Raw genomic sequence first — 19,451 nt, 5'->3', positions numbered from 1 at the left:
GGGTGGGTGTCAAGAAGATGGGACCAGACTCTTTTCAGTGGTGCCCAATGACAGGATGGGGAGCAGCAGAAGCACAGGAGGTTCCCTCTGAATGTGAGGAGAAACTTCTTTATTTTGAGGGTGACAGAGCACTGGAACAGGCTGCCCAGAGAGGTTGTGGAGTCTCCTTATCTGGAGACATTCAAAACCTGCCTGGACACGTTCCTGTGTGATCTGCTCTGGTGATCCTGCTTTAGCAGGTGGGTTGGATGAGATGATCTCCAGAGGTCCCTTCCAACCTCAACCAGTCTGTGATTCTGCGAATGAAAATCGTAATTCCTACTTGACAGTCAATCAGTCAAAAATAAAATAGATTCAGGATAAACAAAGTAAGGATAAAGGATTTTGATTTAGAAGATACAGAAATGTCTAACTGATCTCCCAGTTACTTCTGGGAATAGCAATGAGAAGAACTTTTCTTCTGAAGGGTATCAGCTCTTCTTGTCCTGTAAAAGTAGAACTGTCAGAAGTTTTTAGACTTTAAAAAAATCACGTTACTAGAATTAGGGGGAAGTTTTGAGGCACGATCCAGAACTGATCTTTTACATGAGCTAAACATTGTGTTGTCTTCTATAGCTGGTAAGTTTAGGCGCACAGTGCAACTATTTTCAGATGATAGAAGTGGAGCATGTCAAGTGTACCCTGCTGAAGTTTGCTGATGGCACCAAACTGAGTGGGGAAGCGCACACTTCTGAAGGGAGACACACCCTACAGGAAGACATGGAAAGGCTGGATGTGTGGGCTAACAAGAACCTTTAGAAGTTCAACAAGGGCAAATGTAAGGTCTTGCACCTGGGCAATCATAATCCAGGGGTGCAGCAGAGGCTGGGATATACCCAGTTGTGAAGCAGCTCTATGGAAAGGAGCCTGAGTGTCCTGGTGGACAGCAAGATGAATATGAGTGAACAATGGGCTGCTGTGGCACAGAAAGCCAACAAGATGCTGGTCTGTATAACCAAGGGCATCACCAGCAGAGGCAAGGAAGTAATTGTTCTGCTTCCGCTCTACTCAGTGGTTGTCAGGTCACACCTGGAATACTGTGTTCAGTTTTGGTCCCCGCTACACAAAAAATACCTGGACAGGCTGTAGAGGGTCCAGAAAAGGGCCACAGAGATGATCAAAGGGCTGGGAAGTTGCCATGTGAGGAAAGACTGAGAGAATGGGGCTTGTTCAGCCTTGAGAAAATAAGGCTTAGGGGAGACCTCCTCACCATGTTCCAGTAATTAAAGAGTGGATGCAATGAAGATGGAGACTCCCTTTTTACAAGGAGTCACATCACAAAGAAGAGGGATAATAGGTACATGTTGCTCCTGGGGAGGTTCCAATTTGATATAAGGAAGATTTTTCTCAGTGAGAAGAATCAGCCATTGGAAGAATCTCCCCAGGGAAGAGATAGATTCCCCAACACTGGACACTTTTAAGATTCATCTGGACAGGGTGCTGGGCCATCTTCCCCAGACCATGCTTTTGCTGAGAAAGGTTGGACCAGGTGATCTTTGAGGTCCCTTCCAACCAGATATTCTATGATTCTATAATCTTTTACAGATGTTTAGAGGATATGGAGTAGTGAATGTTTTTGGTATCACTCTTCAGTTACTTTTGCAGTCACGAGTGTAACACGTCTGTGCAGAAAGGTCTGCAGTTCCTGGGCCTTCCTAAATTTTCTTTGGCTTATGGTACTTCAGGTAACACAGGACATAGACCATTTCTGTACCACATTTACAGAGGTCTGCTGAAGACACTGGTCTGAAGAACCCTTATTTCCTCTTGGACTGGTGGCTGGGAGTAGTAATAGAGACCACGGAATCTATTCAGATAAATTTACTTTTTCTGTTTTAATCTTCTCTTCCAGCTTACTTTCTCCACATGCTGTAGCACCATGAGAACTGCAGGTACATAATAAATTATGGCAAGGCACGCACTGATTTCAGACTAGCAACATGGCTAGAGACTACCCAGAGCACTCAGGGATGTTTGGTAATGTGCTGACTGATGGGTTCGGAGAGAGGTGATCTCTCCTGGTTACAATATCCCATTTCTGTCCTGTATCAGGGAGCACATCAAGGCAGCTCCCTTTACGGGGCAGAGTGCAGATAGCAATAAAATGCTATGTAGGATGTAATGGTATTTCTCTAATTTTGTATTGTAGAGATGAGGGTTTCATCCAAATTTCAAATTCCTTCAGAAACTGCTAGAGCACAAAGTTCAAGTGAAAGGAAAGATTGCTTATGAAGATCTATCTTTATTGGGGAATTTGTTACAAACAGAGCAGGCAGGTGGTTTTGTTTGTTTGCTTGTTTTAATGAATTCTACCACTACTAGAATTTAGGATCCATGGGAGGAACATTGAAGGAAATTATATTTTTGTTACAGTTTGTTATCTGTCACTTTATCTAGAGGTGTAATACCTGGAAAACTGTGTATTCTGCTGAATCTTTTGTGTAAAAACAGTATCACGTTGTCACCTCAGCCCTTTCGTTGCAGATGTTTTAGATACTGCAAATAGAGCTGAGCTTTAGTCAGTAGACTGACATAAAACAGGAGAAACTTTCACACAACAGTGATGATCTATAGCTTAGTTTTTCAATGAGGATTCCTAAATGCTGTATGTATGTTCAGTCTTATGGTGAACGTCAGGTCTGTTCCATAAATCAATCAAGATGGAAGGCTCACACTACAATGAATTTAGAGGCAATGCAGGTTCAATGTATCCCTGCTCCTCCTTCCTCTCTCATTGGACTGCACTCTGGAGTGACTTGTGGCCATAATTTGATGACAGGAACAAGTATTTGGGGATGAGAAAGAGGCAAGGGTACCTTGTTCCCAAACTCTTTGTTGGCTTAAACCAAGAGCTTGATGTAGAACACTGGCCTACTGGCTAGTAGTCTTGAATTCATGATATTGATACTTTTCAACCCTGCAGAAAGCAACAGGTGTGAAGGAAGCATCCTCCTGTCCCAAGAACCAATTTTTGGCTGACATTAATAGAGTTTTTCAGTGGTCATCATGAGATCAGAGCATAAACCAGAGAAACTTCAACATGTCATGTCTGTGGTTCAGAAATTTGGTCATTGGGCTGGTTGGTACAGTTGCACTCTCTTTGGTGACAAATCTGGTTTATCTGCTTCTGTGCTGTCCTATAAGTTGTTTGTGGGGACACACCATTGCACTAGTGCCTGAAATATCTGTGTGGGTGTGCCCGGTGGTATTGCCAATCCAACCATAGAGAGTTGTGCATAATCTGAAAATACACCTGGGGTGCTTCTTGAGCTTTATCCTGACCGATAGTTCTAGCTCCAGCTTAGTTTTGCTATCCTACGGGCTTAGCTGAATTTCGGTAAGCAGTGATTTTCTGATAGTCCCATGGTGTCAGGAGCTGTTGTGGCAAGTTGAACTGCGAGTTGATCACTCTCTGCAAAGTCCAGCATGTCTCTTTGGTAAAACAGGCCCTCAAACTTCTTCATGCTCTACAGTGACTCTAGTCTGTGTTAGGTGTGGGAGCAGCCTTTATCTTCCCAAGATTCAGCAATCTGTAACCAAGAAATATGAAAATTCTCACTGTTATCAACCTCTTTTAAAGAGCAAATGTTGAAGTTATCATGTAGAAGTTATACATGCCTGAAGTAGCTTTCGTCAGGGGAGATCTAACGTACAGACATGGCCTCTTCCAGAGGCCAAGGTACGTAAAAAATTTCCGCTTTTTCTACATGAAGTGCAGGAGACTCCTCTTGGATGTTGTCTCAGATAACAAAGAGGAGACAAACAGGAACATAGTAATTACAATACAGAGAAGGACGGTGCTGTTGTGTTTGTATGCATATTCAGTTATCTGTCAATGTAAAGAATGACGCACATGCAGTAGATGAGAGTCAAATAGCCACACACACTTCTGGAAAGTGCAACCATGACAGTGACAAGAACAGTATATATGAACTAGTGCAGACAAGCAGTCATTGCAGGGGACAGGAGGGACAACTCCTAGTTTCAACCCAGATCTAGAGGTAGACTGTCAGGATTTCTGCTACAGGTGGATGGGATGGTGCAGTCATGGTGCTGAACTTAACAGATATTGTCTACAGAATGCCATCTGGTTGGGGGTGTTGTGTCTGTATTGGAACAGGGATGGCTTGGGATAGAATTGTTATAGCAAAAAGCTGTAAGACTGTGAAAACAGATATTCTATACTGAAAAATTATAATCTCAAGAAAACAATAATTAAAATCAATGGGAATGTCTAAATCCAGGTTCTGATGTAGCCATTGTTTGCTAGCTCATTAAACAACCTTTGCTGCCATCTGTGTGTGTGCAAGTGCAGTATGAAATACGATTTTTTTTTTTTTCTTCTGCTCCATACAGAGCTTGGATGGAGAGCTGAATTTTAACATGCAAGCATTGCTGGGACAGCTTGGGACATAAAGTCACTACTAATATACTTCATTTTTTGATATGATTGCTGACCTTTTTTCTTAGAGATGAAACTTTGACACAATAACGCAGTGGTTAGTCAGCCTCCCCTCTAAAATCAGGGTCTACAGTGAAGGTGGTTGTTCGTGGTTCTACCTGGATTAAAAAACACAACAGGAAATTAAGGCCAAATAAGCCAGACTTTCAGAATACCCAGGGAAGGTCAAATACTGTGGAATGAAAAGGAATGGGCAAAGATTTGTGACATGCTTTGATTCCTTGAGCAGCAGGAAAAAAAGCCACATGTACTGATTTGCTGGTCTAGCCTCTGTATAGGCATAGTGCCCTGTAGATTCATGCTTGCTTGACATCTTTATCCAATCTGAACACAGGATTGATTGCTTTTGTAGTGCATCTTGGCTCCTATGTCAAAAGTAGCCTTCATGGAAAAAGAAACCTGAGTATTTTTGGATCTCAAGTTTATGAATGAAAGGCCTTGATTTCCTTTTTCTTAGAAATGAAACGAATGTACAAACAGTAACTGTAATCCCAGATGAGCAAGCATGTGACTTCGAGTCCTGAACCTGTGAAACATTGTGGATGTAATTTGAATTGCACTGCAAAAACTGGAAGGAGTTTCTGCTCTTAAGAACTGTTGGGCAAGCTCCATGAAACAGCAATAACAGTTACTTATTTGTACAAGTTTGCTGTGGGATGTATTGAGTCTGTGACAATGAGATTGGAGGCAGAAGGTATCTGACAGAGGGGACTTCGAAGCACATTGTGTGAAGATCTCACTGACCTGCCTTTGGGCTCCTAGAACATAAATCCCATGGTCGCTTATTTTTGAAGACTGCTTTTCCTCTATTTGTAGGATTTCCCCTTTGATCCTTAGCCTCATAGTGGCTTTCCCAGCTGTCCAGGAAAGCTATAAGACCTTGGAGTGTTTCAAAAGAATCTTTACATTTGTCTGTCCTTCTAGGTTTGAATACAGCAGCTGCAGGAATACAGTGTTGCTGCATTTCTTCCTGCTCTAGAGCAATTCAAGAAGGCTGCACTGACTGCAGCAAGAAAGTGCAGAGGAAATGGAGCCATAAGAGTGGGATACCTCAACTGATCGATTCGTGTGGGCTGGGATGTCAGTAGATTCTTTGCTTTAGATTCAGTACTGCTCTGCATGTGTTGAAGTGGAAGGGCTATACAATGGGTTTGCAATGTTAGCAATCCCTGAAAAAATGCCAAGACACAAGAGACCAAAGCCATGTCTGATTGCATGTGTCTCTTGGATCATGGATGTCAAAGGCCCTGTAGCTCAATCAAAGCTGGGAGGTTGATGCAGAGATTATAGCATGAAAAAAGTTACAGCCTTTGTTAGGCAGATCTATTGTATGATCACAATAGCTTGCTATAATTCATGAAAAGCTACTTATTTCTTTTATTGGAAGCCTGGGGGCCAGGGGAGGTTGTAGTCTGAGTCAAGTCTGGACCACACAGTCTAGCCCATCTGATGGGTTGTGTAATTTGACTGTGGAATTGCAGCTAGGAGGAGAATTATGCTTTGCATTTATGAAGCAGCTTCTATTCAGGGCTTGTTCTCTGGGGAATGCATACAAAACACCAGAGGAACAAGACACAACTCCTTCTAGTGCATCATGTTTGACAAATTAACTTTTGACCTTTCAGTGACTTTGTACAAAATGGGAGCATCTGCCTCAGTATACAGAATTTCATGTTATTAGGAAGAAGATAGTTTTTCTGTTCCCCTTTGGACTGTTATGCCTTTGTGAGGTACAAAGCAATCTTGACGTATGCAGCAAAATAATGCTGAAAACCTGTTGGTTTTGTATTTCTGCGGTGTAATGACTGTCTTATGAGAAAAACTCAGGGATGATGATATGAAAAGAGTCTATTTTATCTTTGAATTCCAGTACTGGACAGTAGAGATTAACTCTTTTGTGCTTATTTTCAGACTGGATATTTCCATCTGCCCCATGGGGATTACTTCATTGAGCCCATTAAAAAGCATCCACAGAAGGAGGGAACACCCCATCCCCATGTTATCTATGGGGCGAATATCCTTCAAAATGCTTTAAGGAGAAGACGAGCAATCCTGATGGAAAAAGAAAAAGCATGTGGATTGAATGGTACAAATATTGCTGGATCTCTGCCTACTTGCTGCCTACTTGCCCTGCCTGCTTGCTTTGTGCATCTTTCTAAGCAGCTTTAATTTTCCAGTGGTCTCTGACTTTCCTTCTGGCAGTTTGTTTGTTTGTTTGTTTGTTTTTGTTTGTGTGTTTTGTTTTGTTTTGTTTTAAATTCTGTAAAAAGAGATTATGCAAAATGAGAGCATCTCAGTCAAAACACCTCAGAAGCCACCCATCTATGTTGCTTTCTGAAAACTTAAATCCCTGTTATGAGAGCTGGAATATATTTTTCACAGTGTTGAAGCTTTCTACCCCAAATGCTATCCTCATCTTGAAATATCTCCCCTCTAATCTATGGTTTAAATTTAGGACTTCTAGATTCTCTGCGTTAGTTACCAGAATATTTAAAGACTTTTATTTGTTTCTGAAAGAGTGCAGGGCATCAACAAGAAGGTGTTTTTGGTAGAAGTAAAAATATCTTAAATATTGGTGTAGTAATGCTCAGCATTGTGTCTTTTGGGAAAACAAACTAATGCACTATCCTGGAAAGGAAGAGTGTATTGAGAGGGTAGTTAACATCTTGTAATTACAATATTAGTTCCTTTATTCAGTAAAATTATTTACTTGATGGACTTCATACCAAAAATGTGCAGATCTTGCATTGGTTCTTTGATGTTTGAAGCCTTCAAGCTGAGGCTGCACCAAACTTTAGAAAAGGTGCGGTATTAGTAGGGAAAATGAATACTAACCTTAATGATGTAAGGCTTAAGTTTGTACAAATAGAGATGCAGAATACTCAGGGGTATGTTCCTGTCTGTTTTTCACAGGTTAATGGTTAAAGAGCAGTTGGTTCTTTTCCAGAGGTGGAAAAAAAAATAAAAATAGGCGGAATGTAGAAATTTCTAATCCTCAGTCATGACTACTGCTGAAGTTTGACTGCTGTGTGATATGAATAGATAAATTAAAGAAGCAGACAGCAGCTCAGCCCCACTATGTTTCTGGTCATAGACCTGCTTTGCACTTCTTGCTCGCTGTCCAAGAGCAGTGTGAAATGATAGCTGGGGAAAACTAGAAAGCTAATGTCAGGGGAGAGCTATTCAGTCTTCTGTGATACTAGGTAGGTGAGGATAAGGGGAAGCCATAAGAATTAACATGAATGCTATTCCTTATTACTTTTCATCAAATAAAAAGATATCCACTTGTTAGACAAATAACCCTGAAGCTGAAAAGCCGTGAATTTCTAATGTTGATGTCTATTTTGCCTTAAATCCAAATTTTTTCCCTGATTTCTGTTTCCTCCGATGACTACTGGCATAGATAAAGAGGAATTAGTTTAGATTCACCTGTGAAAAGTGAGGAAGTGCTTTTGCCTACTGTTATCCAGGTTTCTTTTATGGATGAAATAACATCTGTAAGCAATAATTGTAAGCATGGAGAGGAGACAATAGGAGATACAAGGGGTCATGCTGTGTATCTGCTTTGTGTAGCCTGCTTATTTTCTTTCTATGTCTCACTTTTCACCTCTTGTATCACAGTATCACAGTGTGTTTGGGATTGGAAGGGACCTCAGAAGATCATCTAGTCCAATCCCCCTGCTGGAGCAGGAACGCCTAGGTGAGGTCGCACAGGAACATGTCCAGGCGGGTTTTGAATGTCTCCAGACAAGGAGACTCCACAACCTCCCTGGGCAGCCTGTTCCAGTGCTCTGTCATCCTCACTGGGAAGAAGTTTATTCTCAAATTCAAGTGGAACCTCTTGTGTTCCAGCTTGGTCTCATTACCCCTTGTCCTATCGTTGTTTGCCACCGAGAAAAGCCTGGCTCCATCCTCGTGGCACTCACCTTTTATATATTTATAGACATTAATATCTTCAAAGTCCTGTAGAATGAGACAGAAGAAGGCTGCCTGTACCTGGACACTGGGAAAAATTGAGTGTAGCTTCTCTGAGATTTTGTCACTTAGACTAGCTAAGTTTGCTCTAGTGGGCCTTTGAATTTAAAGTGCCTGTCTGATGGTATTCAGTTTAATGTGACAGAACTATTCCTTGTGGTAATATGTGGTTTGAATTAATGAAGTAATATACTGTCATTTATGTTTCTATGTTTAATGGACTCAACAAGCCTGTAGAGGCTATGTCTGCTTTTGGTGAAAGAAAAATCTTCACTGTCACAAAAGTTACCTCATCAGTGTGAAAAAGTGCATGGGGAAAATAAAGAATTTCCTTCATTGCATTTTTGTCCTTTGTGTGACAGGAATAATCATTGTTTTCTGTAAAGGCCTTAACTCTTAATTTGTGTGTTATGTTTTATTATCTTGCTTCTGTTTTAGCTAGCTCTTCAACCAGGGTAGAAAAGAGAAAGAAGTCAGAGTCATCTCCTGTTTACATTATGCATTGTTAAAAAGCAGTTGCTCCTGTTAGGAGTGAAATACAGAACAAAAAAGAAAAGTGAGTTAATTCTTGCTTTCTGTGCTGAATACATTCACTGCACAGGCTTTGGGTAATACTTGGTGCATAAATAAATTTTAAAGGTGGTAAGCTGACTCTTCCCCCTTTTCAAGACCTCAAGCACTTCACGCTGTTAAGTTTGATGCCAGAAGTCTGGTACACCCACATGATATCACAGATGGTTCAGACTAATGTCTTTTGGGATCCCTTTAAAGCCAAACATTTTCAGTTTACAGGTCACATTTAATTGTACAAACAAATTCTATTTTACAGATTTTAAATCATGACTATTTTGCATTCTCAGCCCTAGCTTTGTACCCACTGGGCTGCAGTTTAACTGATGAAGAGTTGCCTGCAATGTCACTGATAAGAACTGGTTTTCAAAATCAAGTGTTTTGACCTTGTTGGCAAAGATTCATAGTAAAGAGTATCTGCTTTTGTTTATTTGAGCTCTGATTCTGTTTGCTTTTTAAACTTAAGCTAAGACAGTTGAGTAATTTCTAAGACTTAAGCTTGGGAAACCCTTTGCACGTCCAGGCTAAAATGTGGTGGTGGTTTTTGCTTGCAAAAGTTGAACCACTTGGATGCTTTCAAGTCAGCACACAAAGCTGCATGGCAATAATAGTAGTTTTTTAGTCAGAACTAACCTGTCTGTCAGACAAGGAATATAAAGACTATTTATATAGGCAAAATCAAAAGAGAGGAATTAGTGCAGGAGGGAGTATGTAGAGGATGCTGACCTCTTGTGCAGTCTTTTTCAAGAAGCCCTTTGCAGCACGCTCACAGCTTTTACTGTGGCAACAACTACACGAACCTCCAGGCTCCAACCTGCTTATCATCCGTCTCATCTACATACAGCAATATTTTGGCATCATTTACATTTTTGTGCTCCTGCAATGATCATATTAATTAGTTTATAACTTGTGGTATCCTTAACAGTTTCTGGTAGTTGGAGAAATTTGTGTAAATTAAAACTTAGGTTTATGCTGTATACTTCCACTGCTGCTAAGGCAACTGCCAGATGACTCAGTCATTAGCTGCATGCAGAACCGAGTTCTAGTCTTGAAAGCAGCATAGCAATACCGTACCTTGCAAGCTTCTTTCTTACTATATCATTTGAAATCTGTGTGAGAAGTGGTAAAAGTGATATATGAAAAGTGGCCCTTAGCTTTATAAATAACTTTTCTAATAATTTATGCCTGTAGGAAAGAAAAATAAGGATTTAGGGATTTGGATTTTTTTTCTAAATAGGTTATCTTAAAAACTTGACAATGCTCAGGGATACAATGAAGAGAAAAGGAATTATCCTCCTTTCTACAGAATAGGAGATCTCCTTCAGTTACTTTCTGTTTGTTTTCATGCAGTCTGCCACAAGGTGTTGGTTTGACTGTGAGCTGCAAAATGGGGAAACTTTGTCAAGTTTACGAATGAAAATGCAGTCAAGTAATGCAGGCTTTCCTGACTCAGTGCTATGGAGGAGACTAATACGATACAAATAGATGGAATCCTTTTTCTTAGACTGTTGAGGTCGTCAGGTTGCTGGCATTTAGAAAGAGGGTAGCTGAGTTTATTCAGACAGCGACCCAGTGATTGCTGCAGGAAGCTGTAATATATAACTAAGGAAAGAAAGGTTTAGGGTATTAAAACAGGTCTCTGAGATTGCTTCATTGGAGCTTTAGATGTATAGAAATTGCTTTATGCTTTGCCCTATTTTTGACATTGAAAAGATTTAATAGATGGATGCTACACAGATCAGAAGTTAGGATTAGTCTGATTTGTACATGAACCTCCAAGTCCTTGTCTGCAGAGGATTTATAAATCCTGTAACTGACAATTTTGCATTTGGAGCAGTTTTGCATTGAAGCTGTGGTGGGGTGAGGCTGGGGTGGGAGTGCGGAGACACAGGCTGGGTGCTGTGTGAAATGAGTGGAGACGTGAGGGCAGCTGAAGGAGCAGAGCAGCATTTTCTGTGAAAAAATGGGTTTTAAATCTTCTGAATGATGGCTTGGTGGCATACTTCATTTAACAGGTGACTAGAATGCCATTAAGCTGTTTAGATAAAAGTTACCTGTTGTTCTTCCTAAAGGTCCTGTCTGAGTGCAGGATTTTATTCACTCATGGTCTTGCTTTTTGATGATTTACTTGATACTGCCAGACCATTCTCTTAATTTTTTTCTGTCTTGCAAGTGTACAGCATGAATTGTTAGTCTTGGCTTTTGACAGTGAAGTCCTTTGTTTAACCACTTGGAAGAAGGAAGGAAAAATAGCCCAGGACACTGTTTTATTCTCAAAGGATAGCCTATGTTTTTTTGGAAGAACATTGTGGCCAACCTAAGCAGCCTTGCTTGCTGGCAGAACCCCTGGTACATACTGTGTAGCTTCTGTATCTTTTAAAGAATGATGCTGACATTTTTCCAGTGTTTGTTTACCCAGTATTTAACCACATCAATTACTATTCAGCTTAATTTGCTTAATTTCTCCCAAACACAAAAACTATTATTCTTAGGGTAGCAACTTCACACATTGAATTGTAGTAACTGAGATTAATTTGATGTAGAGGGAAGAGCATCTTTTTCCCTGCATCCCTCTGCATACTAGGAACAGGCTCTACTAACCTGTTTAAAAGATGCTTGCCATGAAAAAAGAGCAACTAGATACATTCAGTCAGAGTGACCTCTATTTTAAAGCAGGAAAAACAGAGCAAGCAGCTTGCAGGAGTACATGGAGTCTCTCTCATCTCTGGTACAGTAGGCATCGAACTGAAAACTGCGAGTGCCTGCTTGTGCGGATAGGAGGAGGTTTAACATTTCAGAGGTGAGATACCTGGGAAACAAAGACATGACTGCTGGTTTGTTATAGCAGTGGATGAAACAATTGCTGCAAACTGATGTCAAAAGATTTCACCCCCCACCCTCAAAAAAGCTCATGAAATGAAGACAGAAGATTCTAACTTTCAGGTTTCAGGAAGAACTTCTTTTTCAGTTGCTCTCTGGAGTTTATTAGAAACTAATCAGAGATAAGATAGAATTTTCCATTGTCTTGTGCTTTCCTTCTCCAGAAGAAGGAAGAGTTCCTCTCCTGTTTCTAAAATATCTGGATTCTATGCCTGGGAGATAAGAATGGTTGAACTTAAACTTTAAAACATCTGACATATGATTATAAGAAGAGTTCTATGTTCGTGTCACTTTGCTGTCAAAAATACTGTAACTAGAAGTGCACCTTCTAACAGATGAGCAGACACAGATGTGTGGCCTTCTTGCTAAGCAATTAAAAACAATCCCAGGTTTAATTAACATACAGGTGTTTAAACAATATGTTTACTATTAATTGAACTTTAGGTTTTAAGGACACAGGATAAGGTTCTTATCTCTTGAGTAGCCTAGAAGTTAAATACTTGAGTTTAAGCTAGTTGTGTTACAAGTTAGCTCCTTTTATAGTGGAGTAGAACAGTCATTGTCAAAGGCTGATTCATCCTATCCTAAGATGTCGTTTTTGACTTTTGGGATGAATTGTCCTTGGGAGCTGCCTAGGCTTTAGTTACAGGCAGTAGAAATACTGGCAGAGGAGAAAGGGATAAAATCCTGTATTTTGTATAAACCTTCCTCTCCGGTTAAGTGAGTACACTAACTAAAACTTTGATCAAGTGGATCCAAAATCTTTGCTGAAGAAGCGCCAGAGAAAGCTCAATGCTGGCAGAGTGCTGGCACCTGCTTTCCCAGTCCCTGATTATGTTCTCATATTTTTTATCTTTTCCACTGGAATTTAACTCTTGGTATTTCACTAGCTCCTACTAACTAAGACAAGGTGCTTTCCATAACTACTTGTGTTGTGCTAGGGATCAGGGAGCAAAATGTGAAAATGGGAGATGTTGTTATAATGTAACAGTAGACACTTGTCACCAAAAGGCATCAGAAATGTGATATCCTTCCTCACTCAGTCACTGAATACATTTTAAAGTTCTGCGACAGGCCGTTTTCTAAATAACGTGAGGCAAAACTATAAGGAGGGAAAAATCTGTGTCATTGTGCTTCTGTGGAGTCCTTCTGTTCAGTCCCTGTGTCACTGGAAAGAAGTATTGTTTGCTACACTGTGGTTGCTCACTGCATTTGCTTTCCTGTAGTTTAAAAGGCAGATTGGGGTCTCTTCTGTGTCTTCAGTGAAACAATTTCCTTAACCACTTGTCAGATTGAGGAGTCTCAGGAGCCAGACTGAACTTATTCAGCATTTCTAACTGTGTAATGTTATAGAGGGATTTATTCTGCTCTTGCTCTGGGCCTACAGCTTTCCTTATCAAACTGTATGTGATGCTAATGCAGTTCCTGAGTATGTCCATTGATTGGGTAAACAAATGCTTTGATAATGTAAACGGCAAATTGCTGCAGTATTATTAGAAGTGCAGTAGCATGCTTTAAAATTAAACTGTTACATGTCACAGGCCATTGCTTTCCCTTTCATAGGATAACACTGGCCTTGAACAATTGTAAACCTTATTCCCACAGTTGAAACAGAAAACCCAGAAAGCTTCATTTTGTTGCAGGAGTTTGAAAATTTCCTCTGTACACTTGACCCATTAATGGGAGTAGTATTGGCAAAGCTGTTCAGCCTTCATTCTGGTTAGTGCCAGATTTCTCAGTCATACTGAACTCTCTGTGAACTTTCTAAGAAGAAACTACAATTACCTTATTATTTCTGGGCAGATCACAGATCTCTGATTCTTCTGAGAAGTGTTGGACTTGTGCTGGGCGGCCTAATGCACTGATACGGGCTCAGCGTTCACAATTATTTTCTCTGAAGTCTGCATGTCCCCGATGAGCCTCTGGCAGCCTCCTGTCATTTGTGACCCACTTCAAACAGGTGCCTGAGCACAGTTTTTCTGCATGAAGGACAGCATCCTTGTGGCTTGTGCACTCCTTGCTTGGGGCTGGTGTTCTTCACTCCATGCTCCCAGCAATTGCTTGGACTTGGATGCATTTTATGTACTTGGAGAGACTCCTCTGGATGAATTGTACTTTGAAGGAGATCACAATACTCCTCTCAGCATAGATTTTAGCTTTATGATTAGCTGGGAACAAGGGGAACTGCATAACTTGCGAGGTTATGAGATTTTTTTCTACCCTCCACTGCTTCAGTCTTCTTGTAGAGAACTGCAAGCTTTCTCCTTTTTAGGTAGAAGTGGGGCCATATCAGAATTTATTGCACTGCATACGTAATTGCTCGGTAGCATGTTCTGGGGTGCACAGATCCTATCTCTACTCCTGATTATCTGCTGAGTGTAGGATGGAGTTCTCAACTCCAGTGATGGGTGCTTGTGGGGAAAATTCTTGTAAGTTATTTCTGGCCATGTTGGGTAGCTTGGGATGGTGTGTTTAGTCAACACTATTTCACTAAGCAGCAGTCTGCAAAGAGCATCTTTGGGAGTCTGAGATGTCGTTTCTGACACAGATCTTTATGTCCAAACTGTCTTTACATTTGGTCACTGAAAACAAAGATCTGCCTCAGCACAGATTTAGTGAGCCACTGGACTTGCTAGCTGGATTTGATTTGTGGTGGAAGACTTCTAGAAGATGAGGTGTGATCTTTGGTTTCACAGTGCTTATGTGAAGAATACGTGTTGCAGGATATATTTTCAAATAATACCTCTTCACTCTGTGCTATTTCTGAACTGTTGTGAAAAAACTGTATGTAAATAGCAGACTTGAGGGACACTATTCACTTAAAGGTCATGCAGAATTATACATACCTTTTTTTTCTAGAAAAAGGAATTGCCCAACAGAAGTAGGCATCCACCTTTATGTAAAAAAGTGGACAGAAGATTGCCGTGTTGAAAGATATAGAGAATGCTTTCAGTTGAGGCCCTTAAATACTGCACTTGTTTGAAGACTTTGTGGAAGCATTTGTTGTACATCCAGGTTTCTGTATGGAACAGCATAAAAGAGAATATTGTGGGTTTTTTTTTGCCATGATCTCTTCTACACTTTCTGCTTTTCTTCTCTTGCAAATACTCAGCTCAAAATTAATTCAGCAAACATCAGGTGGCTTAGCTGAAAAAGCTATGTATTCCTGTCTGGTTTAAACAACTAATGGTGAAGGCTTTGTACACGTGAATTAGGCTGGTAAATCAGAAAAAGTCTCTTCTAAACCATTCTAACCAGTCTCAAGAAACACTGTGCCAAAGTGAATTTTTGTGCAAAATAGGAAGTCTTGTTGTCCTTTATTAATTTCTTCTTAAAAAAAGAAGTCTAATATTTTGCTTAGGTGCAAAACACTGTTTTAGTTGAAGCTGCAGGAAGATGTATTTTTGTATTTTAAATACTGTTAAAACACAATTAAAACACAGCCTCAGTCTGAGTCTTCCACTCTGCCAAAATAGGAATTAGCAGCAAATTTCTTGCCTGCCTGAGCTCTAAACCAAGCTGTATCAAGTTCCTTCCCCTCTGGTCTGCATTATTGCCAGTTGAGCCCCCAGTCTGGATTCCCCTCAGCTTTGTGGAGATTTGGATCTGGATCAAAGTCTTCTTTCAGGTGCTGTGGTTTTAACAAGGGATCATTCCTGACATTTTCCTTATTATTTGCCTGACATTCTCTAGGTAAAATATTCACTGAACCACTCTCTGCTTTATGGTATTTTCTTTTCAGTGTCCCAGTTGCATCCATTGCCCATTGTGAGGTTCTTCTGTCAGTCAGGTCTTCCTCAGAGGAGATGGAAGGAGATGAGAGGGATGAAATTTCATCTATTTGGGAGGTAACCAGGAAGAAGGACAGTAAAAGAAGGGAGTTCCCTGCAAAGCCCAGTCCCTTTGGCAGGCAGTTCAAAGTTATATGGTAGCTTTAACATTGATGAGTGGATTATTAACAGCCCCCTTCTCAGCTGGTGGGTGTAACCTGGTTTTATTCATCATTATCCATTTTGGGGGTATTTTTCTCTCCTTAAGCTATAGTTAATCATACTATTTTATCGTGTGTGTGAAATGGATGTTTCTTTCAGGTGTTTGCATTTTTTCTCCTTCTGATTGTATGCATTTACATACCTTTATACAATAATTTCAGGGCTCCCTGGAGAGAAGAGGAGTCAGGTATTTTCTGTAAACGAAAACTGAGATTGTCATTTAGAAAATAATAGAGACTGAGTCTGTTGACAGGGCTTTGCTTGATTCTCTTTCCACAGGAGTGCAAATTTCAAAGCTCAAACCCAGTTCTAAGCAAACACTTTCAAACTTCTCAGCATTTTACTGTGGGAGTACCAATAGCTCCTGTCTGTGAAGGAATCTGGCATAGTTTTCTGTAGGAAGAGAACCATAGGGAGTCCTGTTAATTACAGTGGGTGGTATTGGTGAGCCTCCGCCCTATGCATGACAAAAATGAGAGCGAATTAATGGGACTGTGACATCCAAGAAGGTGTAATGCCCCTGATAACCAGTCTCTGATAGGAAAACAGAAAAAGTCACTCTCAACGTTCTGGCTAAAACTTGAAATATGCTTTAGCCTGTGCGGTGGTACTCATGAGGAGCTGAGAATGGCATCCCAAGATGATGTTATGCTAACACCAGTGCTTGTGTGGGGTGCCTGGTGGCAGGAGCCCTTAACCTCTCGTGTGCAAAGACACTGTCATCTGCCTCCCCTGAGATGTCTTGATGTCATTTGCACTCTTCCTTCCCTTGGTCCTTCTGGCAGTTTGCAGGCACCTGTGTCAGCTCTCCCCAGTTGCAGGGCAGAGTAGCTGGGTGATGGGCTGTCCCTGCCCTGCTGTCACAGCCCCTGGTGTCTGTGCATGGGTGGCTCTTCAGGGGCTTCATCAAGCAAAATGAAATCTTGCGTGCCAAGAGCTTCCACTATCATCTTTCAAATTGTCATGAAGTTGCAAAAATGCTGTTACTGGAACATGCTTCTAAGAATAGAAAAAAATGAAAAGCAGTGTGTGTGTGAGATTTTCAAGATGTCATATTAGCATAATGCATTTCGTTAACTCCCAGAAAGACCAACCCCTGCTCAGGCTCAGAAGGATCCTCACCTGTGAGAGCTGATCTCACACTGCTGGTGTTTGCTGCAGGAGCACAGCAGGGTTGGGGCTGAGGCTTTGAAGGCGGAATTGCTCTAGTAACGTCATCTGAAATACAAGACATTTGGCCTCAGCCAAGGACAAGGAGGCCCCTCAGAGTGCTAGCGTGTTTTTTCCTTTGAGCGGACTAGTGGGATTTGGGTATATTTTAAATACAGCTGAGAAATGGAATGGAAAAAACAACAGCTGGTCCAGAGAAAGGCCAAATAAACTCTGTTGTATAAGCCTAGAGGTAAAAAGACTATAGCATATGCAGCATTTCTTAAAGATTTCATATCAAACCTTGAAAAAAAGGCCTTTCATTTCAAGATTAATTCCAGACTTCTCTGCCTTAGCAATCTGAATTTAAACCAAACTAATTAAAAAGCATAGTTTAACTACCACTTCCAAGACCTATTCTGTAAGTGGCCATTTCTCTTTTACAACACAAACTTTATACATTAATTTAGTTGGGGTGCTTTACATTTCTTAAACTATCTTTGGAACATTTAAAATTGACATTTATTTTTCTAAACAATTCAAGCTTCTGGAATCATGGGTGAACTATTTTCCTTGTGTAACAAACTGCTGTGCCAGGAATGTTCACTTGCGGGTAGATAGTGCGTTCATGAGAACTTGACCTCTGTATCTGCAGCATGCCTTCAGCATGAAGGTCTTCAGACAGGTGCATCAAGATTGGGAGATGGGGGAAAATGAGGCTCAGAATTTCACTGACTTGACACCTGCCACCCAGCACTGTCCATTCCCCTATCTTGCTTTCAAATTTTGTCTCATATCATGGTGCCAGAAATATTGAATCGTTCATGGTGTTTCTAAGGGTGACTTGATGAGCAAAGGAATATGATCCAGCCATTTTCTCCAGTTTTTGCTCTTGTTCCAGCATAATGGCTTATGCTTATCTTGGTCATCACAGTCCCTTCACAGTGAAAGTAAGTAATGATAGCTTTGAGTGATATCTGGAGAAAAGTACCGTTTTCTCTGTAATTCTAGATTAAGGAAGGAAGGGGAAAAAAAAAAAGACCCAGTTGAAATTTAAATCCTGTAAATTTAATGTTAGAAGGCAAACGCCAGGACTTGTATAGTCCATTACAATAGCTAATTAATTCTGTTATAAACTAACGGCATTACTTATTTGGTTGCTCTGTTAGTTCAGATAAGCGCTTTCTGAACATTACCATCTATTGATGCCTTCAGACTGATTTGTCGTTTCTGGGCTTTTACATAGTAAAACGCAATGGTAGTGGGTGAAACGTTTAGGGATGCTCCTGGATTTTCCTCTAGGCTTGGGTTGTGCTATGGAAACCACTGTGGTACTGCCATATTTCCAAGAGATCTGGAGATCCCAAGAAGGCAGCAGGACAGGCACAGTGACAGCCTGAGGTGAAGCAGAACTGTCAGCTAAGACATGTTTGCTGGGTGTGATTGTTTGCACTTCATTTTGGATACATGGGTCAGCTTTACTTGCTCTTTAATCATGCTACGTGATCCACCATGGTATGTTTTATTCCCCATCGCAGGAGAAGGCACGGAGGAAGCTGCTGCTCCTGGGTCTGCAGAGCTGCTGTGGGTGCAGGGCGCTGGGAACACTCCTAAGCTGGCTGTGCCAATACAGGGCTCTCAGCACAGATTCATCTTTGTAAATTCTCAGGAGAGTCTGGCACTGTGATTTGAATTTTGTGGTGTCTGCTGTGCCATGTCCAGTGTGCTGCAGTAATTTCTGTTTTGTCCTGCGTAAACTTAGGTTTAGCTGAATTAATGAACAGATACGGTTTGTAAATGGGAGCATTGGAGAACGTCTGAGAATAGCAATAATACATAAAATAGCTAATATGGATACAAAATTGGGCTTTCATCTTTGCTTTACTAATGGCCAAGGACACTAGTTTTTCAACAGTTTTGGAGTATTTGGAAAATACTGGTTACTGTCTTGCTTTTTAGCTTTTAAAACCCCTTTCCAATCCTCTTAGTTCACATGACCTATTAACTGGAATAAACTATATTCTCCATGCTAACTCATAGCAAGTTAAGAATGCTGGACATTAGTAACTGATGTTGAAGAATAGTGTTTCTGAGCCTTTTTTAGTTGCAGGATCAGTTGGTTTGGGTGAGAAAAAAAAAAGAAAAGGTATTTTGTACAGTTTTCATTTATGTCCAGCTAAAAATTGGCTCAGCTTTGAGGGGTCATGTGTGGGTTTTATTTTGTTGACTTGCTTATACATGTAGAAATGTCTGGTTTTTTTGAACTGTCTTGTAGATGCCTCATGGATCATCAGTGGTCAATAAACACTGCTACAGAACTCTTCAGTCAGTCTCTAACTTAATGAGGTCAACCATAATAGTTAAGACTAGTTAAATGACAAATT

At 40.7% G+C, this 19,451-nt stretch overlaps 1 protein-coding gene across 3 annotated transcripts in view; it reads left to right on the top strand.

Annotated features, from left to right (window-relative positions):
• The window catches only part of ADAMTS12 (ADAM metallopeptidase with thrombospondin type 1 motif 12), a 181,215-nt gene that overhangs the window by 59,911 nt on the left and 101,853 nt on the right, over positions 1 to 19,451 (top strand). For all 3 annotated transcript variants that reach the window (XM_065047518.1, XM_065047519.1, XM_065047517.1), the window contains exon 3: positions 6,413 to 6,587. In XM_065047518.1, coding sequence (XP_064903590.1) covers positions 6,413 to 6,587 — 175 coding nt within the window. The remainder of the gene's footprint in view (positions 1 to 6,412; positions 6,588 to 19,451) is intronic.

This window comes from Columba livia, chromosome Z (genome assembly GCF_036013475.1).
Source record: "Columba livia isolate bColLiv1 breed racing homer chromosome Z, bColLiv1.pat.W.v2, whole genome shotgun sequence".
NCBI classification, from domain to species: domain Eukaryota; kingdom Metazoa; phylum Chordata; class Aves; order Columbiformes; family Columbidae; genus Columba; species Columba livia.
This window is presented reverse-complemented; position numbering and strand designations above follow the sequence as displayed.